General features: G+C 39.9%; 1 protein-coding gene across 6 annotated transcripts; it reads right to left on the bottom strand.

The window, feature by feature from the left end:
- Window positions 1-8,886: 8,886 nt before the first annotated feature.
- On the bottom strand, window positions 8,887-22,770 carry LOC141898101 (calcyphosin-2-like). Of its 6 annotated transcripts, none has more exons than XM_074783920.1 (17): window positions 22,733-22,770; window positions 21,190-21,315; window positions 21,054-21,118; window positions 20,781-20,976; window positions 20,591-20,701; window positions 19,983-20,132; window positions 19,834-19,901; window positions 19,476-19,571; window positions 19,281-19,355; window positions 18,744-18,836; window positions 18,440-18,533; window positions 18,042-18,160; window positions 17,847-17,953; window positions 17,449-17,603; window positions 16,809-16,928; window positions 16,632-16,728; window positions 8,887-9,906 (listed from the first exon to the last, which is right to left on the bottom strand). In XM_074783920.1, the coding sequence occupies exons 2-17, from the start codon at window positions 21,280-21,282 to the stop codon at window positions 9,734-9,736; spliced, it is 1,812 nt and encodes a 603-aa protein (XP_074640021.1). In that variant the 5' UTR covers window positions 21,283-21,315; window positions 22,733-22,770; the 3' UTR covers window positions 8,887-9,733. The 6 variants fall into 6 exon arrangements, 3 of the variants coding, with proteins under 3 accessions (XP_074640021.1, XP_074640022.1, XP_074640019.1); XM_074783921.1 differs by lacking the exon at window positions 22,733-22,770 and adding an exon at window positions 22,563-22,666; XR_012618507.1 differs by lacking the exons at window positions 16,632-16,728; window positions 16,809-16,928; window positions 17,449-17,603; ... (11 more) ...; window positions 21,190-21,315; window positions 22,733-22,770 and adding exons at window positions 10,391-13,498; window positions 13,536-15,993 and having other exon boundaries at window positions 9,776-9,906.
- Between the last annotated feature and the right edge of the window lie 4,909 nt (window positions 22,771-27,679).

The following is a 27,679-nucleotide window of genomic DNA, read 5'->3' as shown; positions in this document are numbered from 1 at the left end:
GTAGATAATGTATAAAAATAAATAATAAAATTTCATATAAAGTAATCTTAGTTTCTATCTTATGGTCTCAGTTTTGATATTCATTGATTAAGAAGGGAAAAATAACGTATTAAAACCACACTTATTGTGAACTTAAACAACAGTTTATTATCATTTTTTTCAACACCATTTTGGGCAAAGTTTCAGGTATTGTACCGTTATACAGCAATAGAAGATTTTCGAAGCCATTCTTCACATTTCATTCAAACTTCCCACTTATATACCGGTATCCGTCGTCTATCTTATTTTGACGAAAAACTTTTGATATAGAAATGAACACATTGAGTTTCTAAGGGGCATTTGATGCGCCAACAACACATATAGCTGGTAATTCATTTTATCTATTAGCACCATAAACTTGGATCTATGATGGCACCTAGTACATCATACATGCAGTATATTTAACTAACTACAACCCTCATCAATTATTGCCATCAGCAAAGGTGGAAAATCTCGAATTATACCGTTATGGGATTCTGTAAGAGCTGGATGTGCCAGTAGTTGTACGATTCACTTTGGGATTGAAATTTGTCAAAAGCGATTCGAAAAACTGTCTGGCAGCCGCTTGTTTCAAAGGTTCGCCCATGAATAGCAGTTCATCACCAGTGTCAGTCCATTTAGATCCATCAGCCTGTCTCTGAACGGACCCGGTGTGGTGCACTGGTGATTGATAGATGGTCAGTGATCTGTGACCCGCCGTTGGTCTGTGTTTCGGTTTCGGAGATGAATGGCGAAGTAAACTGGGCATCGTCACCGATTTCTTGACAACGGTCGGCATGGCTTTTGGGTCCATGCAGTACTGTCTCAACTCGTAGAAGGTGCATTTATTGTAACAACACTCGCAGACGATACCCTGCTCTGACGACCGGTACGACTTTTTCTGCAGATAGGAAAACGCCTGTTTTTTACTCAAAAATGGCGAATTCACTGGTAATTTCTCCATGGAAGAATCTGCAGATAGAAACAATAGCATAAACGATTAAAGGATCGTTGCATTAAACGGAATTTGACCCATCCAGGGCCTGGATATTTCATTCACCCGTTTCCACAATTATAGCTTGATAAATATTGAGAGTTTATCTATTCCCAATTTCCGTAACCTAAAACAAATAGTTTTATGCTTGAAGTACCAGTAATTAGACTTTAATCGAAATGTGTTTGATGATATCGAAAGAGTTTGATCGAAATTTATGCTTTTATATAAATATTAACGAATCGAAATCTACTCCGATCTACGCTTACTATCTCAGCATTTCCTAATTACAATTCTCCACATGATCATGTAGAAACATTATGGACCTTTAACGCCGGAACGTAGACATGAAGTAAAACGATACGTGTCGTCAAGTCGGCCATAGAGTCTGACCACTTGACCGCGGTCAATTACACAATTACGCCGCTTCTTACTCAGACTTAGAATTTGAGGAAAACGCCCAGAAACAGACAGAAAACAAAGAAACTTTTTAGGAACAATGTTCTTCGGATTTTAATACTTGTCGTGGGCTTTTGGTACCAAACCGCCCAGGAACTGCCCAACTGACCTAAGAAACGGGCTGTATTGCAGGAAATAAGGGTTTCGGATGTTGGTTTCCTCTGTTTGAAAATAGCTGGTGATTATTCAGATAAATAGAGGTCGTCGTCAGGTAATCCCCTCGAGTAAACATAAACACAACTTATCTTACAGGGAATCAACAATGACCCGAATGTAAACTATATACATGTCTTATTGTAATGTGATCTACATAATTTTTAAAGTTACATAATATAATTCTTATCATAGATACCAATCATCGAATATTAAATAGGCTCTCTAGCAACTAATGATATTCAGTTGTCAATTCTCTAATTGGGAAAAACAATGTAGCTAAGATATCTACAATGATAGAAATATCGACATCGACAAAAATACACAGATAAATTGTACAATGTATTTTTAGGGAGACATGTTCTTGAAGAAGGGAGGGATGGAAGTAATGGATGTTCGACTATGTTTAGATAATTTGTTATTCTATCGAGGACAGTTTCCGGATGTAGCAGAGGTGTTGATCCAACGACAAACACTATTTTTTCAACACTGTCTCGTGTTTTTTCATAACTTTTTTTCCGTCGGCAAATATAAGACGCGAGGTTTTTTTCTGATCACAACGTGTTTTCCAGTGACAAGAAAAACAACTTGCACGCGCACGTATAATTTTAGCGCGAAGAGTATTTTTGTATATAGCCTATACTATCATTCATACAGATTATGAGGAAATGGTGTTGGACCTGGTTCCACAGTCCCCTGAATCTAAACTTGTTCATTTCAGTTTTTTAAAGTTTGGTTGTAGAGTTAAAGCTAGTTCATCCATGTTTCAACCATGGATTCAAATTCATACCGTCGAACTGTCGAACCAGATTCTGAACCCACTTTTACAGTTGTTTTCATATCTAAAGGATTTATATATGTACCGCTAAATCGATTAACGATAAAATGAATGAAGAAATGAAGAAATGATAAAGAATTGCCTGAAGCCTAAGTTTTGTTTAAGTTAACTGAATGATTTCTTATCTGATTCCGTAAACTATCCCCCTATACATGTTATAACTCGTCATTTTGAGTATGACACTTATGTGGCAATAGAACTGGTCCACTTACCCAGGAAATCATTAACTCTGACAGGTCACCTGTACTTTAGATACGATGCGATGTAATTTCTATTAATAAATGGTCTATTGAAATATTAGTAAAATTATCGGTTAATTGACGTTCACGTAATACGGAGTAAATCAGGAATTCCAATCTGCTATTTAAAGTCTTCTAATTGATCGTCGTTTTCATGAAGATATGAAAATTGATAGCAATATATATAACGTTATTATAGATCAAATTCACTAAATTTAAATCAATCGTTTGATCATCAATTTAGGCCAATTCCCGAACAGTACCAAGATTTTGAAAGAAATTTGGATACAATTTTCATACTTTTTTTTTGGAAAATGAAAATCAACGATTGTAAAGTATTACTGTAAATTGTTATTCTAATATTGGAGATAGATATTGTAAATTTAACGTCATACAAATCATAAATTGCAAATATAAAATATCTCTGTCTGTTAAGGTAAATTCACATATTTCACCAACATTTAAAATCTATAGTCGTTACGACTGTTTAACCAAGGATTTCGATTTGATGAACTATTTTGTTCGATTCTTTAGATTATGATTAATGATAAAACGTGTTAGTCGAATCACCTGTACACTCAGACACGGTAACAGATCACATGATTATAACCCACTAACCACAAATTTAAGATTAAAAACTGAACATTTTATGTTCAACTGCTTGCAACTGTCCCAACAAGAAAAAATCTTTTTTCTCAAGAAATTAATTGAAATATTATTGAAAACCAATGCGTCGAAAGTTCATCGCATCTTTATTCACAAGGTCAACATTATTCATATTTATCTAATTATCAATATTTATTTATTTAAAAAAGTTTGTCCAACGAACTTCGATGATTTCTTTTAAAATACAGTCAGAAACCAAAAAGGATGTCAATGTTAACATTTTTGCTACTCACCGATTCCATGTTGACGTTTTTTCATGTGAGCTCCATAAACATAGAAGCCGTCTGTACCACATATTGTCCGTAATAAATCTGATAAAAGTCCCCCACATATCGCACCACGCGGGGGACTCCTTTCTTTTACATCTTCGTTACAATATTTGTCGAGACCACCGCTGACTACAGACACCATCACACACAGACTGATCAAACGTATGACGATCATTGCTACCGTTACTGGAAAAATATTCTGAATTTTAGAAATCAAAGTTTCAGTGTCTGAAATCAAAATGCGACAGCGGAATATTTTGAGAAGAGTTGTGAGGATTTATTCGTCGTTGTTTCTCGCGCCGTGCCGGTCTAGCAGTGTCAAACTTCTAACGTAGAGATGATAATGATGACGATGATGGTAAAGAGATAAGTTTATCGTTTACATGCTGTTGGCAGAACTGCCCTGATGTCGGGTATGAAGCGGGTTTATATAAACGATGCGACTGTCGTCTGTTGCGTACGCACGACACGCGGCAGACGAAGCTCCCGGGTTTATCAGATTACTACCTGCAGGGTTTGTTTTACTATCGAGCCGGGTAACACCCTATAGATCCAGTTCACGCAGGCATCAATCCCACAACCTGGATCCAATCCCTTTACGTGGACTTGACTATTGGTTCTGTGGGTGCGACCTCGGACTCCGGATGCGATTCATGGAACGATTATCCCTGGTTCGCTCCCAGCAGGTCAATTGAATTTTCGATCATTCATTCATAAGAAAACATGGTTAAAAGTTATTTACAAACAAAACAAAGATTTTATTCATCACGTAACCAGGTGTGGTGGGTTTGTAAAGCGAAATAAATGAGAGGGTATCGTGGTAAAGAGCTGAGGTAACGGGACACTATTGAGCTGTCGATTTACGAGTCGTGGGGGATCGGGGATTTTGACCAAGCAGCAGACAGATACCTGCATTAGATCAATTTCAGGCTCAGTTAAACGTGATTTTCAAATATTCTACTCAATATCGACCCGGTTAAATGCTGAAAAACTGCAATCATCTAAGATATGTCATAATGTCTTTTCAAACACCGATCAAATAAACTTAAAGTTCAACTGAAACTTCCGTTGATTTATGCAGAATGGAAGCTTCCGGAATACTGTAATGTGCTAAATTACGCTAAATTACGCACAGTCTCTACTTCATATCTTATATTAATCACTAGTGTCTACACGATAATGAGGTCGCCGTCCATGCGCGGCCTTGCGTCTGGCCTTGGAACATGGCTGGAAGCACTTCATAAGGTTTCCAAATTATGATTCATTGCATATATATATTCAGTTTACAAGTGAATGATAGATGTAAATGTTCACACGAAATATCTAATTTACTTTACGAGTCTTTTCATTAGTTGTGATCACTTGAAGGCAAGCTTGTCGACTTGCGCTTGCAAACGCGACGCGATTGGATGCAACTCGTCACAAGGGTCATAGGTCGACTGCGACGCGATCATCAGCGACTGTGCAAAGTATAGTTAGTCTCTGTCGGTTAAAATGGTTTGCGTCGCAGGAACTAAAACATGAGCGATTCGTTGCAACTGTTGTCGCTGGCAGTTGGCAGCAGTCGCAAGAGCGCGCTCATGGCAGACGGCACTTTGCGAGGGTGGTTCGTCGCTGGCATCGCGTCGCGACGCCGACTTACGTAAACACATGTGTACACGTGATTTCACTGACGATTGAACGTGTTGAAAAACTGCAAAATTTCATAGAAAGAAACCTCTGATGAACCTCTGTTATCGTCACAATAAACAGAAATGAGGTAATTAGATAAGATATTTCGGACGAGACTTTCGTTGAATTCTATATATAGTGAGTGAATCTGATGTTCAGTAATTGCATAAAAGTTCATTGGTCTTTTTTTACAATATTTCTCGGAAATAATTCTTCTTGCTTAAACTGGTCCAATGTCGTATAGAAATTTCCTTTTATTTGTTCCTGATAAGAAGAGCAATTAGCTTTCTTACGAATGTGGACCAACTTCAAAACTTCAAAAGCATCATTATCAAGTCAAAAATGTGCGTATCATTTTGTATGCATTTATTATTCCTAGCAGGAATAAAACAGAATTTTGAATTTCGTGATACATAATTCCGATCATGTACACGTAATCTCCAATGAAATAGCTCATATATAATTTGATTTCTTTCCTAAGGTAACTTTCGGAGGTTTTCTTTTCACAGAAAATTGAATCAGATATGTTTTTGAATCTGGAATTGACAGCGGCGGTCCTTGGAAAATTGTAAGGCTGGAGTCCGGGCATTCCTCGCACAAAGTGGCCACGGGTTAATCCTAATGTTCAATATGAAATATGCAATTTCTGAGGGGATGAGTCTAAAATCTTCAGGTTTCAACGATTTGTGCCATAACAAATAAAGCAAGCTACGTAGATGAGAAGGCTTAAAACTACCCCTAGATCCCCCTGTTTGACCTAAATGAGAGAGAATGGGGTGGGTGGGTGGGTCGGGGGGGGGGGGAGGTGAGTGATATCATGGGCAGTAGACGTTGTGATACTGATTACTGTCTCGTATTTTAACGAAGGTTTCCTGACAGTCATATTAATGTCATTGTCCCGTATCATCATCAGAGGCTTCACTATGTCTGATTTTATATTGGACGGTAATTGAATTGTGTATTCTGTACCGTGTCACCTACTCTCATTGTGCCAGGACGTAGACACTACACAAAACCCGGTAATTGTCGCTATTTTCATTAATTCCGTCAAATCCGTCAAATTCATTAAATGCCATTACCGCACTAGAAGCTATAACAGCAGGTTAAGTTTCAAATGAATTAACGATTGTCTCAGAGAAAATATTGTAGGGAGAGATACGTTTGTAGATACGGAGACCAAGAAGTTTTCACGCATCGAAAATTCAACTGAATCTAAAGCGCTGGATCTGCTGATTAATGTGCTGAAATTTCTCAGAAAATCGTTCCATTGATGTACTTGAAATTAGTTCTGATATTTGCCACGTCACGCGTACCTATACGAAAGAAACCTTATATCTGCTTGATTGCTGTTTAATTACTTGCACCTCAAAGGAAAGCGCTAATGAAAGTCTGAAAAATAATGATGTCAGTCTCTTGACACAGTTTTTGATGTTTTATTCGACCCCAGATATTATACCGTCACGAAAGAGTTCGCACTACATCGAGGTCTCAACAACAACTGGTCGATTTTCTAAAGATCTGCCTTCTTGGACAAAATAAAGCGACCTTATGTGATATAACGTTAGTTTACCGTACCTCCTTATTGTTTGTTTAATATTATTTCCTATATAGTCTGCTATGGTTTGGTAACTTTTCGTAGAAAAGGTCAAGAAATAGTTCACATTCATGAACGGTCGCCGTCGCAATGTTGTTGATGGTGAACTGATGGTCAGCAACAATAATCTGACAATTTCACCCTTATTTTCTTGACGATGAATTATGAAACCATATGTGACCTATTTGGCAGTTTATATTTCAAACCCAACGCACACGACGCAAGGAAACAAGAAAACAAGTTACAGAAACATGTTTCCGAGCGTTTCCCAGTGTTGTGTGCGTTTACGAGAAACGAGAATCATGGTTTTAGGGAACAACGTTTCCGAGATCAAAGATGTTTGTTCCCGTATTTCCGTGGTTTCCCTATTTCCATGCGTCGTGTAGTTGGGCTTTACAAAGGCTTTTTTTGATAGTAGGTCCATGTAGCCTTAGGGGATTCGTTCATAAAAACCTTTGAAACAGTATATATATTATATTGTTTGATGATGGTTCATTGAATTTCGTGCTGAATCAGAGTTAAGCTTCGATCCAAATTCCATTTTAAAAGGTAGAAAAACTAGCTGACGTGAGGCACTTCATTCAATTTCCTCCAGAAAATGTATGCTGTATCTCCGAGGAAATACCTCCTATATACTTAACAACCTCTCATGAATCTGATCGACTCATTTCCAGTAGTGATCCGTTCTACGTGTATCCCAACTTCCGCGATCAGTTTGAACCATTACCCAAAGGTCTAGACTCTGTAGACGTATTTACATTGCAAACAATGACAACGAACTTTTACCAAACCAAATGAAAACACGAACAGTTCCATTTGAAAGATCAACGCAATCTTAGTAAGACATTTGTTGACACTTATAAGCGACAATTGGTCGTATTACTTCGTATACTGCCTGTTAATTACAGGTATCTTCATCGTCAACGGCGTCACATCAACTGACCTAATGTCCTCACAAAATGGTGAAGTACTTTTTTATACGACGACAAACACTGTACGATGACCCAGTGTCTCATGAAGATACAGGTGGGTGTTTGTTATGACGAGGATTTCTTTGAAAACGGTTCGTCTGGAGTGGAAACTACGCCAGAGAAAGTTTTCAAGGAAATATCGTTATCTTTACTCGTAATTAGGAGCGATGTGATACAACGTCCGAATCAGTTCAAATCTCAAAACTATTTCAAACTAGACCATTCAGAAAAAAGTGCTGTAAATTTCACGCCTATTTAATACACGCATATCAAACTTTTCACTAGCAGCCTTTGATTTTCAGCATATAAAAGATTACCTTAATCTGAGTATTCAATATCCCGATGTCGATGTCCTCGCGTTGTTCTGCTAAAACTAAACGTTTTTGCCATATTCTTTGAATATAATATGTATATATATATATTGCTTCTGCAGAAATCGTAATTGAACGTAAAAATTATGAGAAAGCTCTGGGGGTTCAGGGATAGTCCGGAAAAAAAAGGCACGAGTCGATTCATCTTCTGACAAAACACGTCATTTAATGAGTTATCTCACAGGGGTTCCTCAACTTCACAACGGCTTTTCTGGGATTTTGCGTATAAATTGAACTTGGCTGATCTATTTTGAATTGTTTTGTTTTTCGATTGTCAGTCCTCTTGAGTCAGGATGTGACGGGCTTCTGAATTTAGTAAGTTGTTATTGTAGATTTTTGCTTATCAGAAAATCTAATTAAGATTGCAGTGTCGTTTATTACGTAAATCCATATCATTCCAGTTAAGGAACTGTCTTTTCAGAAGTATAGTAACAGTACATTTTTCCTCTAGTGGGGGCCCAAATTCTAACTTCAATCTGTAATGAGCGCCGCAGTGGCAGTGATAGCGAGGCATCCGAGAAGGGACACTCATGAAGTACGGGATACAGAGTTTCCTATTTATATGGTATTTGCTGCATAAATTGTGCCAAATCCTCAAAAAGATAATCAAATACAAACAAGAAATATGAATATGTGTCATGAATACTATTTATTTTACCATTATACAAGGTACACTTCCGAAATGGAATGAATAAGTTTTGGACGAGAACTTTTTTGGCAGTTAAAAAACGTCAACGCCAATTAAAAAGGTAAAACACATTACAGCGCAGTATATCAGTGAGACGAACCACCTGCGTGCGACCTTGACATTCAAATCATTAATACCTGTAACGATGGTCTCTAAAAGGATGTCTCAAATATCACAAGAAATACAACTCTACAATATCTTACATATAGACTTTACTACTTAGCGTGTGTCCCATTTCCAATGAAATGACTTTTTTTTCAAATGTCGAATATATTAAATTCAGGAAAAACGACCCAATTACCTGAAAATAGGTAACGTTTTACATCAGTTTCTTTTCTGGTTTTATCCAACATTTAAGAATACGCAACATTTCTTCATGAAACACTTATAAAATACAAAAGGCTAAAATTCTGCGTTATATTTGACAAGTTCACCATACGATCAGTGTAAACTGATTAAATAGACCTGGATCCAGATTCATGAAAACAATTTAAGCAGGAAAAACTGATTAAGTTTCATTGGTTGTAGTAATTGAAAACATGAAGTAAACATAAACGACTAGGTAAACCAAAACATTTTCAGTTCACTTTTTTCATGAAGCTGGGCTCAGGACCCGGTTCATGACCCGGTTCCACTATTAGGTAAGCGGTTCCACTGTTAGGTAAGTTTGAGTCTCGGAGTTAAATTAGATAATTTTCAGTTTTCAACCCTACAGTGAAACTTAGAACTGTTGGTAATTACTTTTTAATATCCACAATTTAATATCTAACAATTGAAGAAACTGTGAGTTAATTGACTAGGTTCAGATACCCCAGGAGTTGACGATAATATTAACAAAATCTTCATCCTTATCAATACCAATACTGAGACCCTCATAATACTCTTCAAATTCTATGTAGGAAAGTTGATCTTTCGCTTCGCAGAAATCCAACGATTGTAAAAATAAATTCAACACTTCTTCTTCTGAGCATTCACCTGTAAAAATAGAAATAAACAATTATAAGAACAAACCAGTGAAGAAGAGCCTACTAAAGATTTAAACCCACGATGAAAAATTACAATTTTTGGAACTAAAATTTGTATTTCCGAGTAGTACTTACCCTTTCCTATGGTTTTTGCCAATATTTTCTAAATTTGGATTTATCGCCAATGGTTTTTCTATACGACCCGGCCCTGCGGTATTGCATTTAGCCACCGGCGAAATCCGCCATCTTTTTTCGTCATAGCAGACCAAAAAAAAACAGCTATGCGGGGCAGGTGGGCGGGATTCCCACCATAGGAAAGGGTAAGTACTACTCGGAAATACAAATTTTAGTTCCAAAAATTGTAATATTTCCATCGAGTACTGTACCCTTTCCTATGGTTTTTGCTAGACTAGCCTAGCACAAGGATGGTGGGAAAGGTAGATAGAAAAACCACCGCTCAAACGCAAGGTAAGAGGGAAAAAGAGAGCACTTACCCAAGCACGGAATGGAGCACTGTAGCACAGGGAAGACCGGTTGGCCACAGTGAGTCCGTCCAGCTCAGGGGCCCCCCCCAGAATTTTGCGAAATTAATACTTGCAGATATGAGCCCAAACTATGTACAAGGATACACCCCCTGTGATCCTGATAATGCTACATAAATATTCTACACTAAAGGGTCCGATCGGAAAGAACGGACACCTTGAGCCATGACAACAGGACCCAGTGAAGCTAATGAGCCTAACTGGCCTGAAACATCCCGTAAATAAAATGACGTGAATGTCGACGGTGAATTCCAAAAGGCGGCCCGACAGACTTCCTCCAACGGAGCACCCGAAAAGGCTGCGCAGGAAGTAGCCATAGACCTCACTTGATGAGAAACGACTCCCTCCGAGGAAAGATTCTCCTTCAATAAAATGTCCTTGATCATTGAAGAGACCCATCGGGCTACTGTGTCCCGCGAAATATCACCCTTTAGGTGATCCAGCAGCGGAATAAATAACCGCTCCCGTGAACCCCTCCGTGAAGCAGAGCGATCTAAATAGAAACACAACGCCCGCACAGGACATAAAGTCCTGTCCGGGATGCCCGGTTCCACTCGATGTTTTAGGGCTTCAATTCGCCATTGACGCCCAACCGAGCCTGGTCGTTGGTTCTTTGCCAAAAATTCCAAAGCAGGCCGCAGCGAAACAAATTCATTCGCTGGCCCAAAGACAATGTGACCTGGTCGGACTGAAAGCGCATGAATCTCAGAGCGACGGGCCGAGCAAGCCAAGAACAGCAAAAATACAGTCTTTTTTGACAAATTTGCAAAAGACGCTGCCGAAAGAGGTTCAAATGGAGCCTCCATTAACTTCTTCAAAATTACAGACAGATCCCATGGTGGAACTGTCCTTGTTACCCGAGGCCGGGAAATAGAAAACCCAGCAACCAGCTGGGATATCCGATGATCCCCTGCTACATTTGGCCATCCAGAAGCACGCAATGTATGAGAAATCGCGGAGCGGTAACCTTTAATAGTTATGACCTGTAAACCTTTTGCTACAAATAGGTGCAGTAAAAAATCTGCCAATTGAGCTACAGAGGGTGAGCATGGATCAATTTCCCCTGCAGCACACCAATCCGCAAAATGACTCCACTTGGCATCGTAAATGGTACTTGTTGATGGCCGCTTAGATCCTGCGATAAAGGAGGCAGCCTGTTCTGAAAAGCCTGAAGCTGACAAGGATCGCTGGACAATGGCCAGGCGAGCAGATTTAACCACTGGCTGTTTGGATGATGCCGAAAGATCCCCTGAGACAGAAGCGATGGGAAATTCGGAAGAATCCTGGGGTTGTCGCACAGTAGGTTGAGAAGTGGTAGGAACCATTTCTGAGCCGGCCAACATGGTGCTACCAGAACTATGTTGCAATTGACTGATCTCTCTATTTGATCCAGTAAGCGCGGCAGGACTGGTGTGGGCGGGAACGCATACGCATGCATCCCCGACCAGTCCAGAGAGAAGGCATCGACCCCCCACGCTTCCGCGTCTGGAAACGGGGACACAAACAGAGGACACCTCCGATTGAACCGGGTGGCAAACAGATCCAGCAGCGGATTGCCAAAAATGCCCCGAACCCGATCGGCTACTTCTTGGTGGAGAACCCATTCTGTCGCAATAGCCTGACCTCGACGAGACAGAGCATCGGCCATCACGTTCCTTTTCCCTGCTAAATGTGCCACAGTCAGGGACACGCCCTTTGTCTGACACCAAAGAAGAATTTTGGCCGACAGACCTGTGAGGGTTTCTGAGTGAGTGCCCCCTTGGTTCTGAAGGTAAGCCCTCACTGTTGAATTGTCTGTGGCTAACCAAACGTGGTGGCCCTCCACTCTCCTGTGAAAGAACTTCAGGGCCTTCCACACGGCCAGCATTTCTAGGAAATTTATGTGGTTGGTGGCCTCGTAGCGAGACCATTTCCCGGCTTTGACTCGGTTCTCCAGATGTGCCCCCCAACCTTGGTGACTGGCATCCGTGAATACACGAACTGGAGCCTCTAACGGGGCTAGTGACACCCCGAGCCGAAGATTCGTAGTGGCCGCCCACCACTGAAGATCCGGACTTAGATCGGTTGGAGGTACGGGAATCAAGGCCTCCCAGTTGCCCTTCGACTGAGACCAGAAGACCTTCCAATATTGTTGCAAGCGCCTGCTTCTGAGGCGGCCTAAGGGCACCACCAGACCCATGGAGCTGATGGAGCCTAGAAGCCGTGACCAGTAACGAGCTGTTCTCGGGGTTGTGGACACTCCCGCTACAGCTTCTTGAAGTTTGGCCACTCGAACCATAGACGGAAAGACTTTGCCGATTCGGAGATCGAAGTCCATGCCGAGATAAGTGAACTGTTGGGCCGGCGTCAACTGAGATTTTTCCCTGTTTACGCGGAACCCTAGCTGATGGACTAAGTCCAAGACTGAGGTCATTGCCTCCCGACATTCCTGAGCCGAATTCGCGACTATTAACCAGTCGTCGAGGTAAACGAACAGTCGAACACCCCTTGACTGAAGTACCTTCTGAACTGACTTGACCAACTTGGTGAAAACCCACGGGGCCGTACTGAGGCCAAATGGAAGAGACCTGAATTGGAACTGGCGGCCTTTCCACTTTATCCTGAGAAATCGCCGAGATTTTGGGTGAATTGGAACCTGAAAGTAAGCATCTTTCAGGTCCAATGAAGCCGCCCATTGACCCGGACGGAGCCCTTGAATCACGTCCTTGGGCTTGGTCATCCGGAACCTTGGAATGTCTAGGTGCCGATTGAGGGATGACAGATCTATCACTGTCCGTTGACCCCCTGTGGCCTTTGGTACCATGAATATTCGAGAAAACCAGCCGGGAGAAGTTTCGTTGCAAACTGGTTCTATCGCTCCCTTCTCTGCCAGTTCCTTGAGAGCCGGAGAGATTAAGGCCTCCTGACCTGGTTTTGGCCGCATGTCGGGAGGTGACCTCATCAGGCGCGGTCGCCTTAGGAAACGGAGACGGTAGCCCCGAGAGACGACCCGGGAGGGCCAACCGTCTCCAAAGAGGTCGGACCAGTGGGTTGCTGCCTGCTGCAGACAACCTCCCACTGGTCCCAAGAATTCATTTCGAGTTTTTCCGAAAGGAAGAGCCCCTTTTTGGAGCCTTCCCCTTGCCTCGATACGAACCGGAACTGTTACGACCGGACGAGGCTTGACACGATTGTTGAAGTTGCGCGCTAGTTCTCCAACCGGCATCCGAAGCCGCCTGAGAAAGCGCTGAAGTTTGAGATGGTCCTGTTTGCGTCCGTGCCGAACCTTGCGCCGCCGGCGTCGGACCAGAACGCTTTTTCCACGGAGTTCGGGGGTTGGACTTGGCCTGAACCTCCCGAATCTTCCTCAGCTCTGCGGAAACCGGAGCGCACCAACCGGAGAAGAGACGTGAAGACGTCCCCAATGGGGCTCTCAGCAAAGCATTGGACACCATATCCGGTAGACGAGTTTTGGCACTGGAGTCCATCACTGACTGACGGGAGGCTAACACCAGATTAGCCTGACCCCGAACCGACAACGGAATTACATGCGAAACAGACCGAGCCAAAGATTGGATAATCCGGTCCATTCCCTCCAGTTTTAGGGCAACTGACTCTGGGTCGGAGCCCGCATGAACGGCGGCGTGAGTCTCGCGAAGCTCACCCGTCAACACCTTAAGTGCCATATCTTGAAACGAACCAACCCTGGTAAGATTGTCCAGGATTGACGTCATGGCCACCAAACCGGACTTAGGCAAACGAATACCCGACTGTGCTGTAACAGTATCCGGGCTGATCAAAGTATAATCAGCATCCAGGCAGTTATGACTGTGATCCACAGCACCTGGAGTTGCGTAATACGCCGAGCGAAATGCGCCTATAGGTGGATCGGTTGAACTAAAATATTTCCCAGATTTCATACCCCGTTCTGGAGGGGGAAATGAAAAAGTTCCAGGCCGACATTCACCCCATAATTGCGTATCCAATCGAGCCCATTCTCTTGAAACCGCTGACGATTCCCGTAAAACGTTAAGATCGGAGTCCGGAGGGCGATAAGCTTCCATTGACTCACCGACCAGAGGAGCTGCTGTGGGCTTAGCGCGAGTTGCCCCGTGCTTGACAAAGAACTCACTTATCATCGCTCTAAATGGCATGTCCCCCGCTGGTTCGGATAAAACTGAACGGGACGGAGATACATTGCGAGCCAGGGAAGCCCCCATCGTCTGGGGCAACCCACAATTGCTTGCGACAGGAACGACCCCAGAAGGAATTGCCGCCTCTGGGACCGGATCCTCATTGAAATCAGACCCTACCGCAGCATCCAGGAATTCAGAGTCAGAATTCCGAAAAACTGAGTGGGCTGGCGAACTTCTAACCGGACAATCAGGAATAGGCTTACCTGTTGTAGAAGTTGCAGCGACTTGTTGCGACGAAGATAACAAGTTTAAAATTTTCTCCTCAAATACATGGAAATCCTTCTGAGTCAGGTATTTTCCAGTATCCCGACGATCATGCCGACTTCGGTGACGGTCCCTCGAACGGGATCGTGACCTACTAGAAGAATCGCTTTCATCGCTAACCGACGTCGACGAACGATGAGAAGACCGACGGCGAAACTTCCGACAATAACGATCGTAGTCCCTCTCGCGATCAAACCTTGATCTGCGAGAAGGAGATCTTGCTCGTTTATTACGCTCCCGGCGTCTAAATCTAGTGGGAGAGCGAGCTCTATCCCCGGAGCGACGATCAGAATCAGACGATGAACGTACCGGATGTTTTGTACCGGACGACGTCTGGACCGGACCGGTGGCCGAACCGGACCGAACCGGACCGATGCCCGACCCGGACCGGACCGGTACCGACCGAACCGGTGCGGGCCGTTCGCGACTACCGCGGCGCGCGCTCGGTTCCGAACATGTAGTCTGAACCGGCCGAACCGGCCGAACCGGTGAACGACCAGAGACCGGTGAATGACCGGAGACCGGTGCCGGTGAACCAGCGTTCTTCCCCGGTGAACGGAGTTGGGAAGCCGATCGTACCTGAACGACCGGCGACCGCTCCGCTTTACGATAAGAAACAGGATTAGAAACGTCGGTTGGCACATCGGCCGAAACCGACGAATCCCTGCTAACTCGACGACGATCTCTTAGTTTAAGAGCCTTATCGGCCCGAAGCCAAAGGTCCTCGGACCACACGACGCAAATATTGCAAGGATTGCTCCTTGCACATATTTGACCGGATTTGCGCCTGCACGACGCACATGAATCGTGGTTGTCCCAGGCGCCAAACAAATGCCCGCATCCCTCCCCGCCACGATGCTGACCCTTAGGAGGGGGTGGCATAATTATCCTGTTACAAATCAAAACAATTCAATTCAATTCAATCAAATTATATTTGTAAATAAAATTCTTACGGAAAAAAAAGAAATCAGGGATAACCCCCAAACCGAACGGACTCACCGTTACGAGAGTGAAAACTCCCTAATATCCTAATTCCCAGATTTTTACGGCGAAAAAATCCAACGCGTTCTACTGCGAGAACGCCAAGAAAAAAGATGGCGGATTTCGCCGGTGGCTAAATGCAATACCGCAGGGCCGGGTCGTATAGAAAAACCATCGGCGATAAATCCAAATTTAGAAAATATTGGCAAAAACCATAGGAAAGGGTACAGTACTCGATGGAAATATCTAAAACATTCAAAGAATTTATCAAGAACTCAGAATTTTCTGTTTTTAACTAAAAACCATTTTCAAGTAATGATTATGTACAAGATAAAATGTGTTTATATATGGAGAATGTGACAAGCTATTGCACACATAACTACAGCAAGCAATGAGGCAATGAACTAACGACAAATCATTGTGAGTCTTCATTTGGCAGACACACTGCAAATTTCTAACTCATCAGGTTACTAAAAGTACATGAATAAAAACACAGGAATAGAAATGCATGCTCGTTAAGACTTCATGTCTTAAGGATTGGTTTTAATGATAAAACCACTTGAATAGACATGTGAAACCTGTAGTATTCCATCCACTCCTTCATTAACGACAGTATACAGCTTATTATCACAGTTCATGCCAGACACAGCTATCGTTTATAAACAACGCCCCTGTCTATAACCGTCAGTGCTCTAAAGTACATATCTGTGGCTAGAAAACCTTCTCCTCCCACGTGATTGTGAGAGATTTTAGAAGTTATTCATGTAACTCACCAGCCTTGACTTTTGGATGATTGTTCGCCTTGTAAAACTTCTTGATTTGAGTAAATGAAATCACTCCCTTTTTGCTCGGATCCAAACGTTGAAATGCCTAGAATTTTACGCATATACCGTAACAATGATTTTCTCAGAACGGAATGATGTATTTTTTGATGATATAATATTTCGTACCTTCCTGACGAAAGATTTTCGATATTCGTTCATTTCTCCGATGACTCCCCGCATAAATTCTCCGTAATCGAGGAAACCGTCACCGTTTAAATCTAAAATCTTCCACAAACGCGTAAAATCCTACAATATACAACCATACAATGTCTCATCTTCGTAACATAAATTGAATCATTTCAGAGAAGAGACAATTGAAGGTCTAAGTGAAAACACAAGTAGATAGAGAAAGGAAAGAGAGAGACAATATTGAGAGGCAGATCCAGGCAATTATAAGACAGCATTGTCCCCAATTACTGCGGCAAAACATCGTGATAAGGGCACATTTCTGTATCCTGGACAAGTACTTGAAACAAGACGGTAGGCAGTGCAACTGATTTGGTTCATTATGAGGGCTTTAGGCTTCACCGAGTAAAGGGAACCACTTCAGGAAGGTAAGGGGGTCATCCTCTTTATTTGTTATATAATATGGGCTTAACATCAGTGTAATCAGTGCGCTTAAGATCAATATAAAAAAAATATAAGCTGATGCAATTGTAACTTAGCTGATTAGTGGATTATTGCAGGGATGGAAATACTTGTACAGTTTAAAGCTTTTCTCATACAATCTGATATTTTGAATAGGTCTGATTATGATTCTCTTCACCTCGTCTGATATTGGTAAGTGATATCTATCAAGAGCGCGATGTAATTCCTCCTGAGCGATCAAACCATCTCCAGATTTATCCAAATGACGGAAATATAACCCCATTCCAGTCACCGTTCTGATTCCTCGTTTCTTTAATTTACTCTTCACGAAATCTTCGAAAGAAAATAGAAAATTATCGATATCTGTTATAAGAAATATAGCCATATCCAACAACAGGAGTGAGATTGATGAATTCTCGAATTCTCACATTTTTTTACATCTGTAAAATTGCTTTTCTTTATGATTATTGAATTTTATTCATATTCTATAAGCAGACATCTATTTTTCAAAATTTTTATCACATTATTCATATTGATCTGACCACGATACAGAATCAAAATCTAAAATATGCATACCTTGTACATCTTTTAACATTAACATATCTTGTAATTCTTCTTCGGTTTCAGGCATATGCAAGCGTCGTAAAACATCAAACTTCTCTGATGGACGGACGTCTTTTAACCTACCGTATTTCAAAAGAAAATACAGTCAGACATTAAAATCATATCCATTCATTCATTCATGTGAAAGTATAGGGATAAATTTCTTACAGAATGGATTCTTTCGCAGTCTGGTCCACGTCAGTTATACGAAATGCAACCACTGGATTCGACGAGACAGTTACTGGTAACGATTTTTGAGATTTGGTCGAAAATAACAACGTGCTTCCCTTTTAAGGTAAGTGAAGAATAATAGAATAAAGTTGTCATTAACGAATCAAGAGAATTTGGATTGAATCGCACTACCTCTATCTGAAAAAATTGGGGGGGGGGGTGTTTATTTCGGAAAGGGCGCTTGCCCCGGAGAAAACGGTGTATCACGTTTAAAATGGGCATTTTGGATAAAGCAAGATTTGAGTAAAAGCAAATACGGGTATTTTGACCGGAATCTTGTCATCCAATATCGATGACTTGATGTGAAATATAGGTGTATAAAAGTAGTTACTTACTGGACTAATATCACACAATGTAATCGGTCGTCCTTTTTTTCTATTGTAAACATGTTTATAGGAACCTCTCGCTAGGAATGGCAGAGCTTTAGCGCTGAAAAATCACGAATTCAAACACATTTTTAAGAATGACCATTCTAACAGATCAGAGAATCCAAAATTCTCCCCGACCAAGAATTCCCTCATAGAGACCAAAAATTCGAATTCCCTTATTTTCAGGATGGGTCGGGATTCCCTGATCGGTAAGAACCCTGCATCATTCAAATAATACGCCATAGAAACACATTCAAATTCAAGGTGTTACCTTTTGCCGAACTGACGATATTCATAAACAGTTAGCGAATTATCAACAGCAAAGAAAAATCCCATGAGTTCCCGAACAGCATCGTGACCATTCCTTATATAAACAAAACAATCATTATACTATTGTTTTATACAGTAGAATCAGTTTCTCTCTGATCTCACGGTACCAATAAATATTCTGGTGAGCAGTGGGAGTGATGGCCGGTTGTCATCACATGATTGAAGCAGGAAGATTTTAAACATTTTTAATCATTTACAATCGATTTATATTTGTGTATTCTCTTCTGGGGCCAAATGCTCAAAGATTGGTTAAAGATAACCGGTGGATAAATACGGCAGTAACAATGAATTTTTAATTGTCACTATGTCAACTATCCACTGGTTATCTCTAACCAACTTTTGAGCAACTGGCCCCTGTACGTTTCTGTTGTGTCTAAATAAATTTCAATTCAACATTTTATCAAGTAGCAATCCGAGGCAATTGGCTCCGTGGCAGAATTGACGGTAGAAATACTTGTGAAAATATTTGTGAACATACCTGGTTAACAAACGTGCACTGAATCGAACTCTTTGAGCTAATAGATATTCAGATGGAGTTCCCGTCGTTCTGATGCTAGAAAATAAAACCAAAACAATCTACGAATGAAATTGCAAATAACGGTTCGAAAAAAATTCAAAACTAATTCAACTGAGAAATTTAGAACTGAAAATTGTTTTAGGAATTGAATCTTACTTGGATTCGTGTAAAGTACGTATGGAACCACGAGCCATTCCGGGTTTATGAAGAGGTGGCGCTCCGAGACCGTGATCATTATCACTCATTGGAATCCTATAATTCAATTATATTCGATGATTAAACGCAGTACTGTGAAATAACTAGTAAAATACTTGAAAACCAACTATGTCTGAATTCAAAAGACTCTCTCTCTAGAATCCCACACCTGGCGATGGCCTCTAGGGTCCGAAACGTTGCGTCTTCGTTATCTTAATTTTTGACAAATTAATTTCGTTTTTAAATCTTCCAAATTTGCATATACCGGTATACTGGTAGTAGGTTTTCTATTTTATTCTCCAATTAATTTTTTACTCACTTTGAAAGCTGATCAACCATAACAGTTTCTATTAAATTCTGTTTTCGCTTCTCTTCGAGGACGGCCTCCTTTAAAATTTACATTTATTAAATGATTACTTCTCTGTCAAATTTGGAAAAAGGTTAAAGGTCAATGTTTCAATGTCTTACCGCATCAAACTTTTTATGAGAACTCGTGTCGGAGTGAGACGTTTTCATGTGTGACATTAATTCTTCATCTTCGTCAATGTTTCCGTATTTATCTTTTATTTCCGCTAATTTCTGAGCGCGAATCTCAGCCACTTTCCGATCAATCGCATCCTTTGAAGAAAAGCCATCGAAATTGTGATGAAGTTACATCATCAGTCAGGCACAGTTTCAGTTATCTTTTTTTATGGGGGTTAGGCAAGAAAACTGTGATTCCCGGAAGAAAGATCTGAGCAATGAAGCTCATTAAATTTGGAGATAAACTGGAATAGATTCACCTTATTTCTTTTTTTATCCAGGGCTCGATCCAGGGTTTTACTAGACTAGTATTTTTCTCAATGATAAGGGCAATAGATCTTGAAAAGGGTACCATTTACATCACTTATATAATTATATATATGTTACGTTTATTTGTTATTAGGGTTTTACGCATTTTTTACTGGAACCATTCCACAGTTGCTGAGTAAAGCTTTGACTCAGCGTTAAAACATTGAAAATGCACTACGGTAATTTCAACTCACAACTGTGGCACCTGCTCCTGATTTACAGTGAGTCTCATCAGACACCGTTACCTGTGATTCCTGTTCTTTTTTCTGTTTCAGATCAATTTTCATTGTTTGTTGTATATATTTGTTTTGGTGAGGAGGACTATCATCAAGAATTGGATCATTATCCCACACAGGCTGAAATCATACTCTCTCAAATATAGATTCAAATATCACAAAAATCGATTGGAAATATCGAATAGAAAAAGAAACAAACCTTCTTTTGAACAACTGTAGTTTTCATGGCATCTTTACCGAAACTGCCTCGTTCAGCTCCGGGGGTCGTAGTTCGAGCCGAACCCCAACTTACTGTTGAACCGGTTTTAGGCGTCTCGAGTCGCATTGTTTCTAAATCATTAATACTACCATGGGGCAGTACTGGTTCTTCTGTTTCTAGTTTTAAGGCAGGTACCCTGAAACCAATAAAAACCAATCAGCAATTTATTTTCAACACCAAATTTCAGTAACTCCGTCAAAACTAAATGCTTACCCTTCGGGGCGACTACCGGGTCTGGCTGGTGTTGACTTGGGACGAAATTCTGGCATATCAGTTCCCTAATAATAATTGAACATTTTAGGATACAGTTAAAATGACGCATTAAGCCTATAGTAATTTGAATACTTACGGTGATAGGATTTGTACGTTTATTAGGTTTATAATTAGATCTTTCCTCGAGCACAACTCGTGGTGTACGCCTTCCAAAAACTTCTGAATTCATTCTTATGTCTTCTTCATTAAAGTGTGGTAAAATCTAGAAAACAGTTGAATATTTCCACATGTAAAAAAAACGCCCGCTTTAGAAATTTGCTTTCAATTCATAGATATTTGAAACCATTTTCAAAATATCATAAGTCATGAAATAGTTCATAATTCATGAAACATTAACAGAACCTTCACAGAAATATGACAGAAAAATCTCCAGTAAAACAGGATGACACTTTTTATGAATTTGGGATCTGACTGACAAGGTGTACACATAGATTTGTTTTGTTTATCTTAATTTATGTCATTTCAAATCTTGGTCTCCCAAGACTAAACCCATTGGATTGTGCATTTAAATTCATCACTGGACAGCAAGAAGGACTCAAACCGACTTGTCACTCAGTACTGATGGTGGATGCAACATCAACTCTTATCTCAATGAACTACTGAGGCTGCTCACAATAACCAATATTTCATAAGTTTAAATCATCGAATACCTAACGATCTTCAAACCATAAAAAGTCAAAGAAAGGGGGAATTGCTGGAAATGCTACAAACGTAACCTATATAAACAAAAAAGGGGAAATATACCAATGATAAATTGAGTGCTGGAACACGTAACATCTCTTACCCCTGGCTTTAACATGATTCCTAGAATGACGTCTGTCACTGAAGACAATTCGCAGCAGACTAATTAAATCTGCATCATTGTTACATTAATTATAATTAGAGATAATTAAGAGTTCTAACGACTGTTACCAGGAAATGAGTTTCACAGAAATACGATACTTCCTCTAATTAACTCCAGTCTCAGTAATTACACCTTCATTATGAAATTCTTCAAGATTTATCTGTTTGATTCATCTATCTTCAGATTTTTTTATAATCTGGAGCACTCACAAATCATTACAGAGATCCACTTAATTAAAGATAAAATGTAGGCCTAGGCCTATATAGGCCTAAACAGAACGATATCTGATTGTGAAACTAAACCACTCGACAGACAGGTTACTTAACGCTGACTACTAAAAGTGAAATAGGGACTAGCGTGCCAACTAGTGGCATTGCATTGTTCCGTTCAATAAATGCTTACTAATAATATACTACACCACCAACCGGGTAACTACTATATTCCTATCTGTAAACCTGTACAAAAGGCGCATACATATTAGAGTTCTAAATCTGGTATCTGGAATTGCAATCCTAAAAACAGGAGGTTCTCGAATCTCGGTCGGTTCTTCAATCAATCAATCAAAAAGACAAAAAAAAAACGTCGACGCGTCGTCGTCGTCATACTTTTTCTGTTCTGCTCTACGCTGACAGGGATGTGTAGGATCCAAGCAACTACACACCACCAATGATCAAGCCCAGTGAATCTAACATCTTTCTCTTATTGTAATCGTCCGACCGTAGGTATAGTAGTGCAAACAAACATCCTATAATTTGAAAAAAATAAACTTTTTTACCTAACAACGCAAGTTGTTTACATCCATGTCCACCATATTGGGCAAAGATTCCACCGCAAAGATGGCAGCACTAGCTGGTCGTTTGTTTGATGGTCTGGTTCGGGGTAGTTCCGACTGCTCGGGGATAGGACCCGTCGCCGTCTCCGAAACAATACGTGCACGATGTGCGATTCAGTATCATTTCACTTTTGTGGCCAAAAAGTTTCGATGCAAACTAGTGGCATTCGTCATCGGATGAAATGGATCATTCCAGTATCTTCAACCAATTTCTATTCGTAATGCATTTTCTAAGTTTTGCAACTAAACTTGAATAAACTCAAATTTGTTTACTCAAATGTTTAATTCATAGATTGCATGTCCGGCGGGTACCAGAATGCACCAAATTCCAGTAAACTCGGAATTCCTACCATGCCCCGATTTTCATACAAATCCCGGCCCAGGTTTTTACCACAAATATTTTTTGGTATGCGAATCCAGCTTCTCGTGTCTGATATTGCAATCGTTTAGACAATATTGTCGATTTGAACGAATGAATGGTTGTAAAGCAACGGGACATTTCAATAACGTTTGTAATTTTAAGAGTTACGGACACTACCGGACAATCTGATTGAAGCTGAGGACCAGCCATCCATAAGCGTGATGGACTGTAGGCAGACATTGGAGAATTTCTGTAATGGATCGTAACAACTTAGAAATATCGATCTATCCTCATTAGTAAATCTAGAACTAGCATATACAACTTTTTACCACTGAAATCATTAGTACAGTAGATATAGATGGCATCTAGCTTCGTTATTTCATCAAACATTAACGCAAACATGCATAGTACGTTTGCGGGGACTAAGAGCTCATTTATCCTGAGAGCATTTATTCTGAAATGTTTTCAAGTGTCAACAACGACTTCAATTTACAGTTTGATTTCTGCGCGCATATTTCTAGTCCTAAGAGACTAACAGCTACATTCATATTATAAAGAAAACATTCATCAACTCACAAAAATAAGAACTAAAGAACAATTTCTATATCTACCTAATGCATTGACCAGTAAAGAGATCCGTACCAATTTGATGATGCTAACTAGCATATACAACTTTTTACATTCGAAATCATTAGTACAGTAGATAGTATATAGCTTCGTTATTTCATCAAAACATTATTAACGTAGACATATATACATAGTACGTTTGCGACGGTAAGGGCATTTATTCTGAAATAACGATTTCATGTGTCAACAACGACTTCAATTTACAGTTTGATTTCCGCGCGCATATTTCTAATCTTAAGAGACTAACAGCTACATTCATATTCACCAATTCACACAGGAAGAACTAAAGAACAGTTATTCTGCAGACATGATGAAAAATCTCACAACGACTTCTATTTACAGTTTGACTTATACAGATATAGCATTTGTTCAACGTGAGAGACAGACAACTACATTCATTACTCTGTATTCTCTAAATATATTTCTGTTAGTGATCTTCGGTTTTACCGGTAACAGTTTAATCGTCGTGTTGATGTTAACGGCTCGATTTCGCCGACAACTTTACGGACATCTCTTCCTGTCTATGGCGGTATCAGATACTATAGCATTACTTCTCGAAACGCTCGGTTGTATCAATAAAGTATCGTATCAAATCAACCAAATCAATTTGATCAGTATCCACTGTAATGATATAATTTGCGCCTCGATTGAAATAGTATATGTGAGTTTAGTAGCTTTGGGTCCTAATCTTCTTTGCGTGCTCTCCTTCGAAAGGATGTGCATTGTACGGTTCCCTTTCAAAGGGCCCCGATTCTTCAAATCTAAAACTGCAAAGATCATTTGTGCCGTGTTTTTAGATACACAAGTTAGTTTAGTCATATGTCAATCATTTTCTGTACGTTTTGTAAAAGAGATGGGATGCGTTCATACAATAGATCAAACTGTAAATAGAGCCTTACAAATAACTTCTATTTTATTTATACCATGCACGATAATAATCATCTCAACAGCGATTATAGTTTTTACTTTAATGTTCAATCGTATGAACACTAAAAATCGATCCTCATCATCAGTGTCTATCATAGTGGCATCAATTTGTATTGTATTCTTATTGCTATCGTTCCCTACAAATACGATTTGGATTATGACTTGGATCAGTCCCAATATTGTCCAATCAGGATTAGCATTTCAAATTGCTAACATGATCTATACTTGGAACTATGCAGTCAATTTCTATATTTACGTACTAACTGGTAAAGAAATTCGTATAACTTTATTGCACTGTTTTCGAAACTTTCAAATTAAAAAACAGCCTGTACTACGAAAGCGTTAACTAATTAACATGAAACAGTATGAAAATACACAATATAAAATGCAATCACACGGAGATGATTTGGTTAAACTGGTTTTCAGACCAGACCCGAGTCATATTTGTCGCACGTCTAATTAGAGAGCGCTTTCACACGTAAATCACCCACTCATTACTAAAATGTATAAACCCCAATATTTCCCAATCGGATTTTACATTTTAAGAAGTTGATACGGCATATTTTTGGAAAGAAGCAACCAATTTCTATATCTACCTAATGCATTGACCAGTAAAGAGATCAGTACCAATTTGATGATGCTATTTCTAGATTTTGAAAATTGCAATCAACTTGAACTTAATTACTAATTTTTGAATGGCACTAAAACCTTCCAAATCCCGGCAACTCCATATAGCTTTTAGTGCGTTTAACGATCCATGTTCAAACCCAACCGAATTCGAACAAATATATTGGTAAAGCAATAGGACGTTTAAAAAACTTTTCGAATCGACGGTCACCCACTACATACAGTTACTGGGACCAGCCAGTTCTAGCGTACATGTTTTAAGGGCATTACTCAAATAGTTTGTAACGGTACTGTAGGCAGCGACTTGAAATTGATTTCTGTATGGAACGAAAACTCAGAAATACTTCACATCTGTCCGCATTAGTAACTTTAGATCTTCACCTTTTTACATTTGAAATCATTAGTAGATATGAATATGTATTTTTTAGCTTCGTTATTTTCAAAAAGTAGTGACGCAAATACGTAGTTCGTTTACGAGATATTAGATCATTTATTCTGAAAATTTGATTTCAACTGCCACGACGACTTGAATTTACAGTTTGACTTTTGCGGATGTATTTTCAGTTTCTACATGTATAATAGAAACAACATTGATCGTAGATTATTCAGCATTCAAGTTCCAAGATTCGTATAATTACAACTCGTTTTTCTCAACCGAGAGCACCTAAAACATGATAGAAAATCTCACAACGACTTCTAATTACAGTTTGACTTATACAGATATATTATTTGTCCGACGTGAGAAACAGACAACTACATTCGTAACTGCGTATTCTTTAAACATGTTTCTAGTAGCCATCTTCGGTTTTAGCGGTAATAGTTTAATCGTAGTGTTGATGTTAACGGCTCGATTTCGCCGACAACTTTACGGACATCTCTTCCTGTCTATGGCGGTATCAGATACTACAGGATTACTTCTCGAAACGCTCGGTTGTATCAATAAAGTATCCTATCAAATCAACCAAATTAATTTGATCAGCATCCATCAAAACGATACAATTTGTGCTTTAGTTGAGGTAGTGTATGCGAGTTTTGTTGGTTTGGGTCCTAATTTGCTTTGCGTTCTCTGCTTCGAAAGGATGTGCATTGTACGGTTCCCTTTCAAAGGGCCCCGATTCTGTAATTCTAAAACTGCAAAAATAATTTGTGCCGTGTTTATAGTTACACAAGTTAGTTTAGTCATATGTCAATCATTTTCTGTACGTTTTGTTAAAGAGATGGGATGCGTTCATACAATAGATCAAACTGTCAACAGAGCCTTACAAATAACTTCTATTTTATTTATACCATGCACGATAATAATCATCTCAACAGCGATTATAGTTTTTACTTTAATGTTCAATCGTATGAACACTAACAATCGCTCCTCATCATCAGTGTCTATAATAGTGGCATCAACTTGTATTGTATTCTTATTGCTATCATTCCCTACAAATACGATTTGGATTATGACTTGGATCAGTCCCAATATTGTCCAATCAGGATTAGCATTTCAAATAGCGAACATGATCTATATTTGGAACTTTGCAACTAATTTCTATGTTTACGTACTAACGGGTAAAGAAATTCGTAACACTTTGATGCATTATTTTTCGATATTTTGCAAGTTTAATAAACATTAGGTGAACCGTATCTAATATTTACAGTAGATGGCGCATGAGAATTTAGCGTACATATAAATTACCGCAACGTAAAACCTTACAGCCAGATCTACTAGTTCAGTAAATTTTTCATAGACGGCGCCTATAACATATGTCGGGCATATCGAGGACCGCGGTCACTGTCGTCGCCCCCTCTTCACTTGGCGATGAGAGCGAATAGAGCCAGCTTTCATCACGACCGGGAAAAGAAGAAGCAGTCCAAAAATCTTCTTCGAACTTCGTCTGATTAGAAAATCATCGTGTTTATTTGAATTATCTACCTGTATTCTACAGGAATATTCGGCTCACTTAGATCCATGGTAAAAATCTCGAAATAGATGTCACATCCTGAATCGTGACAAACGCAAAAAACCAGTATCTCTGGTCAACAACAATACCATCTTATGAACATGAAAATTTAATCTTAAATTTTAGTGCTGTTGGTCCACCAGGTTCACGGGACACCCCCTCTCCAAAAAAAAGAAAAATCTGCTTCTTGTGTACCCCAAATAACTTATTACTTGCCCCTTTTATCTTTTGAACCCTTTTAAAAGCTCATATCTTATCTTTTTCAAAATGTTCGCTCTATGTAGTCGCGGGTACGGTTTAGTTTCGTTAATAACCACGAGATGGGGATACAGTCACTTTACACTCGCCGTACGCGACTTCGACGAAACGAGTCATTTATCAGTTCAACCCGTTCAAGAG

Source organism: Tubulanus polymorphus, chromosome 1 (genome assembly GCF_964204645.1).
Source record: "Tubulanus polymorphus chromosome 1, tnTubPoly1.2, whole genome shotgun sequence".
Classification (NCBI taxonomy): Eukaryota; Metazoa; Nemertea; class Palaeonemertea; order Tubulaniformes; family Tubulanidae; genus Tubulanus; species Tubulanus polymorphus.
Note: the sequence above shows the minus strand (reverse complement) of the source record. Positions and strands in the feature narration are given on the sequence as shown.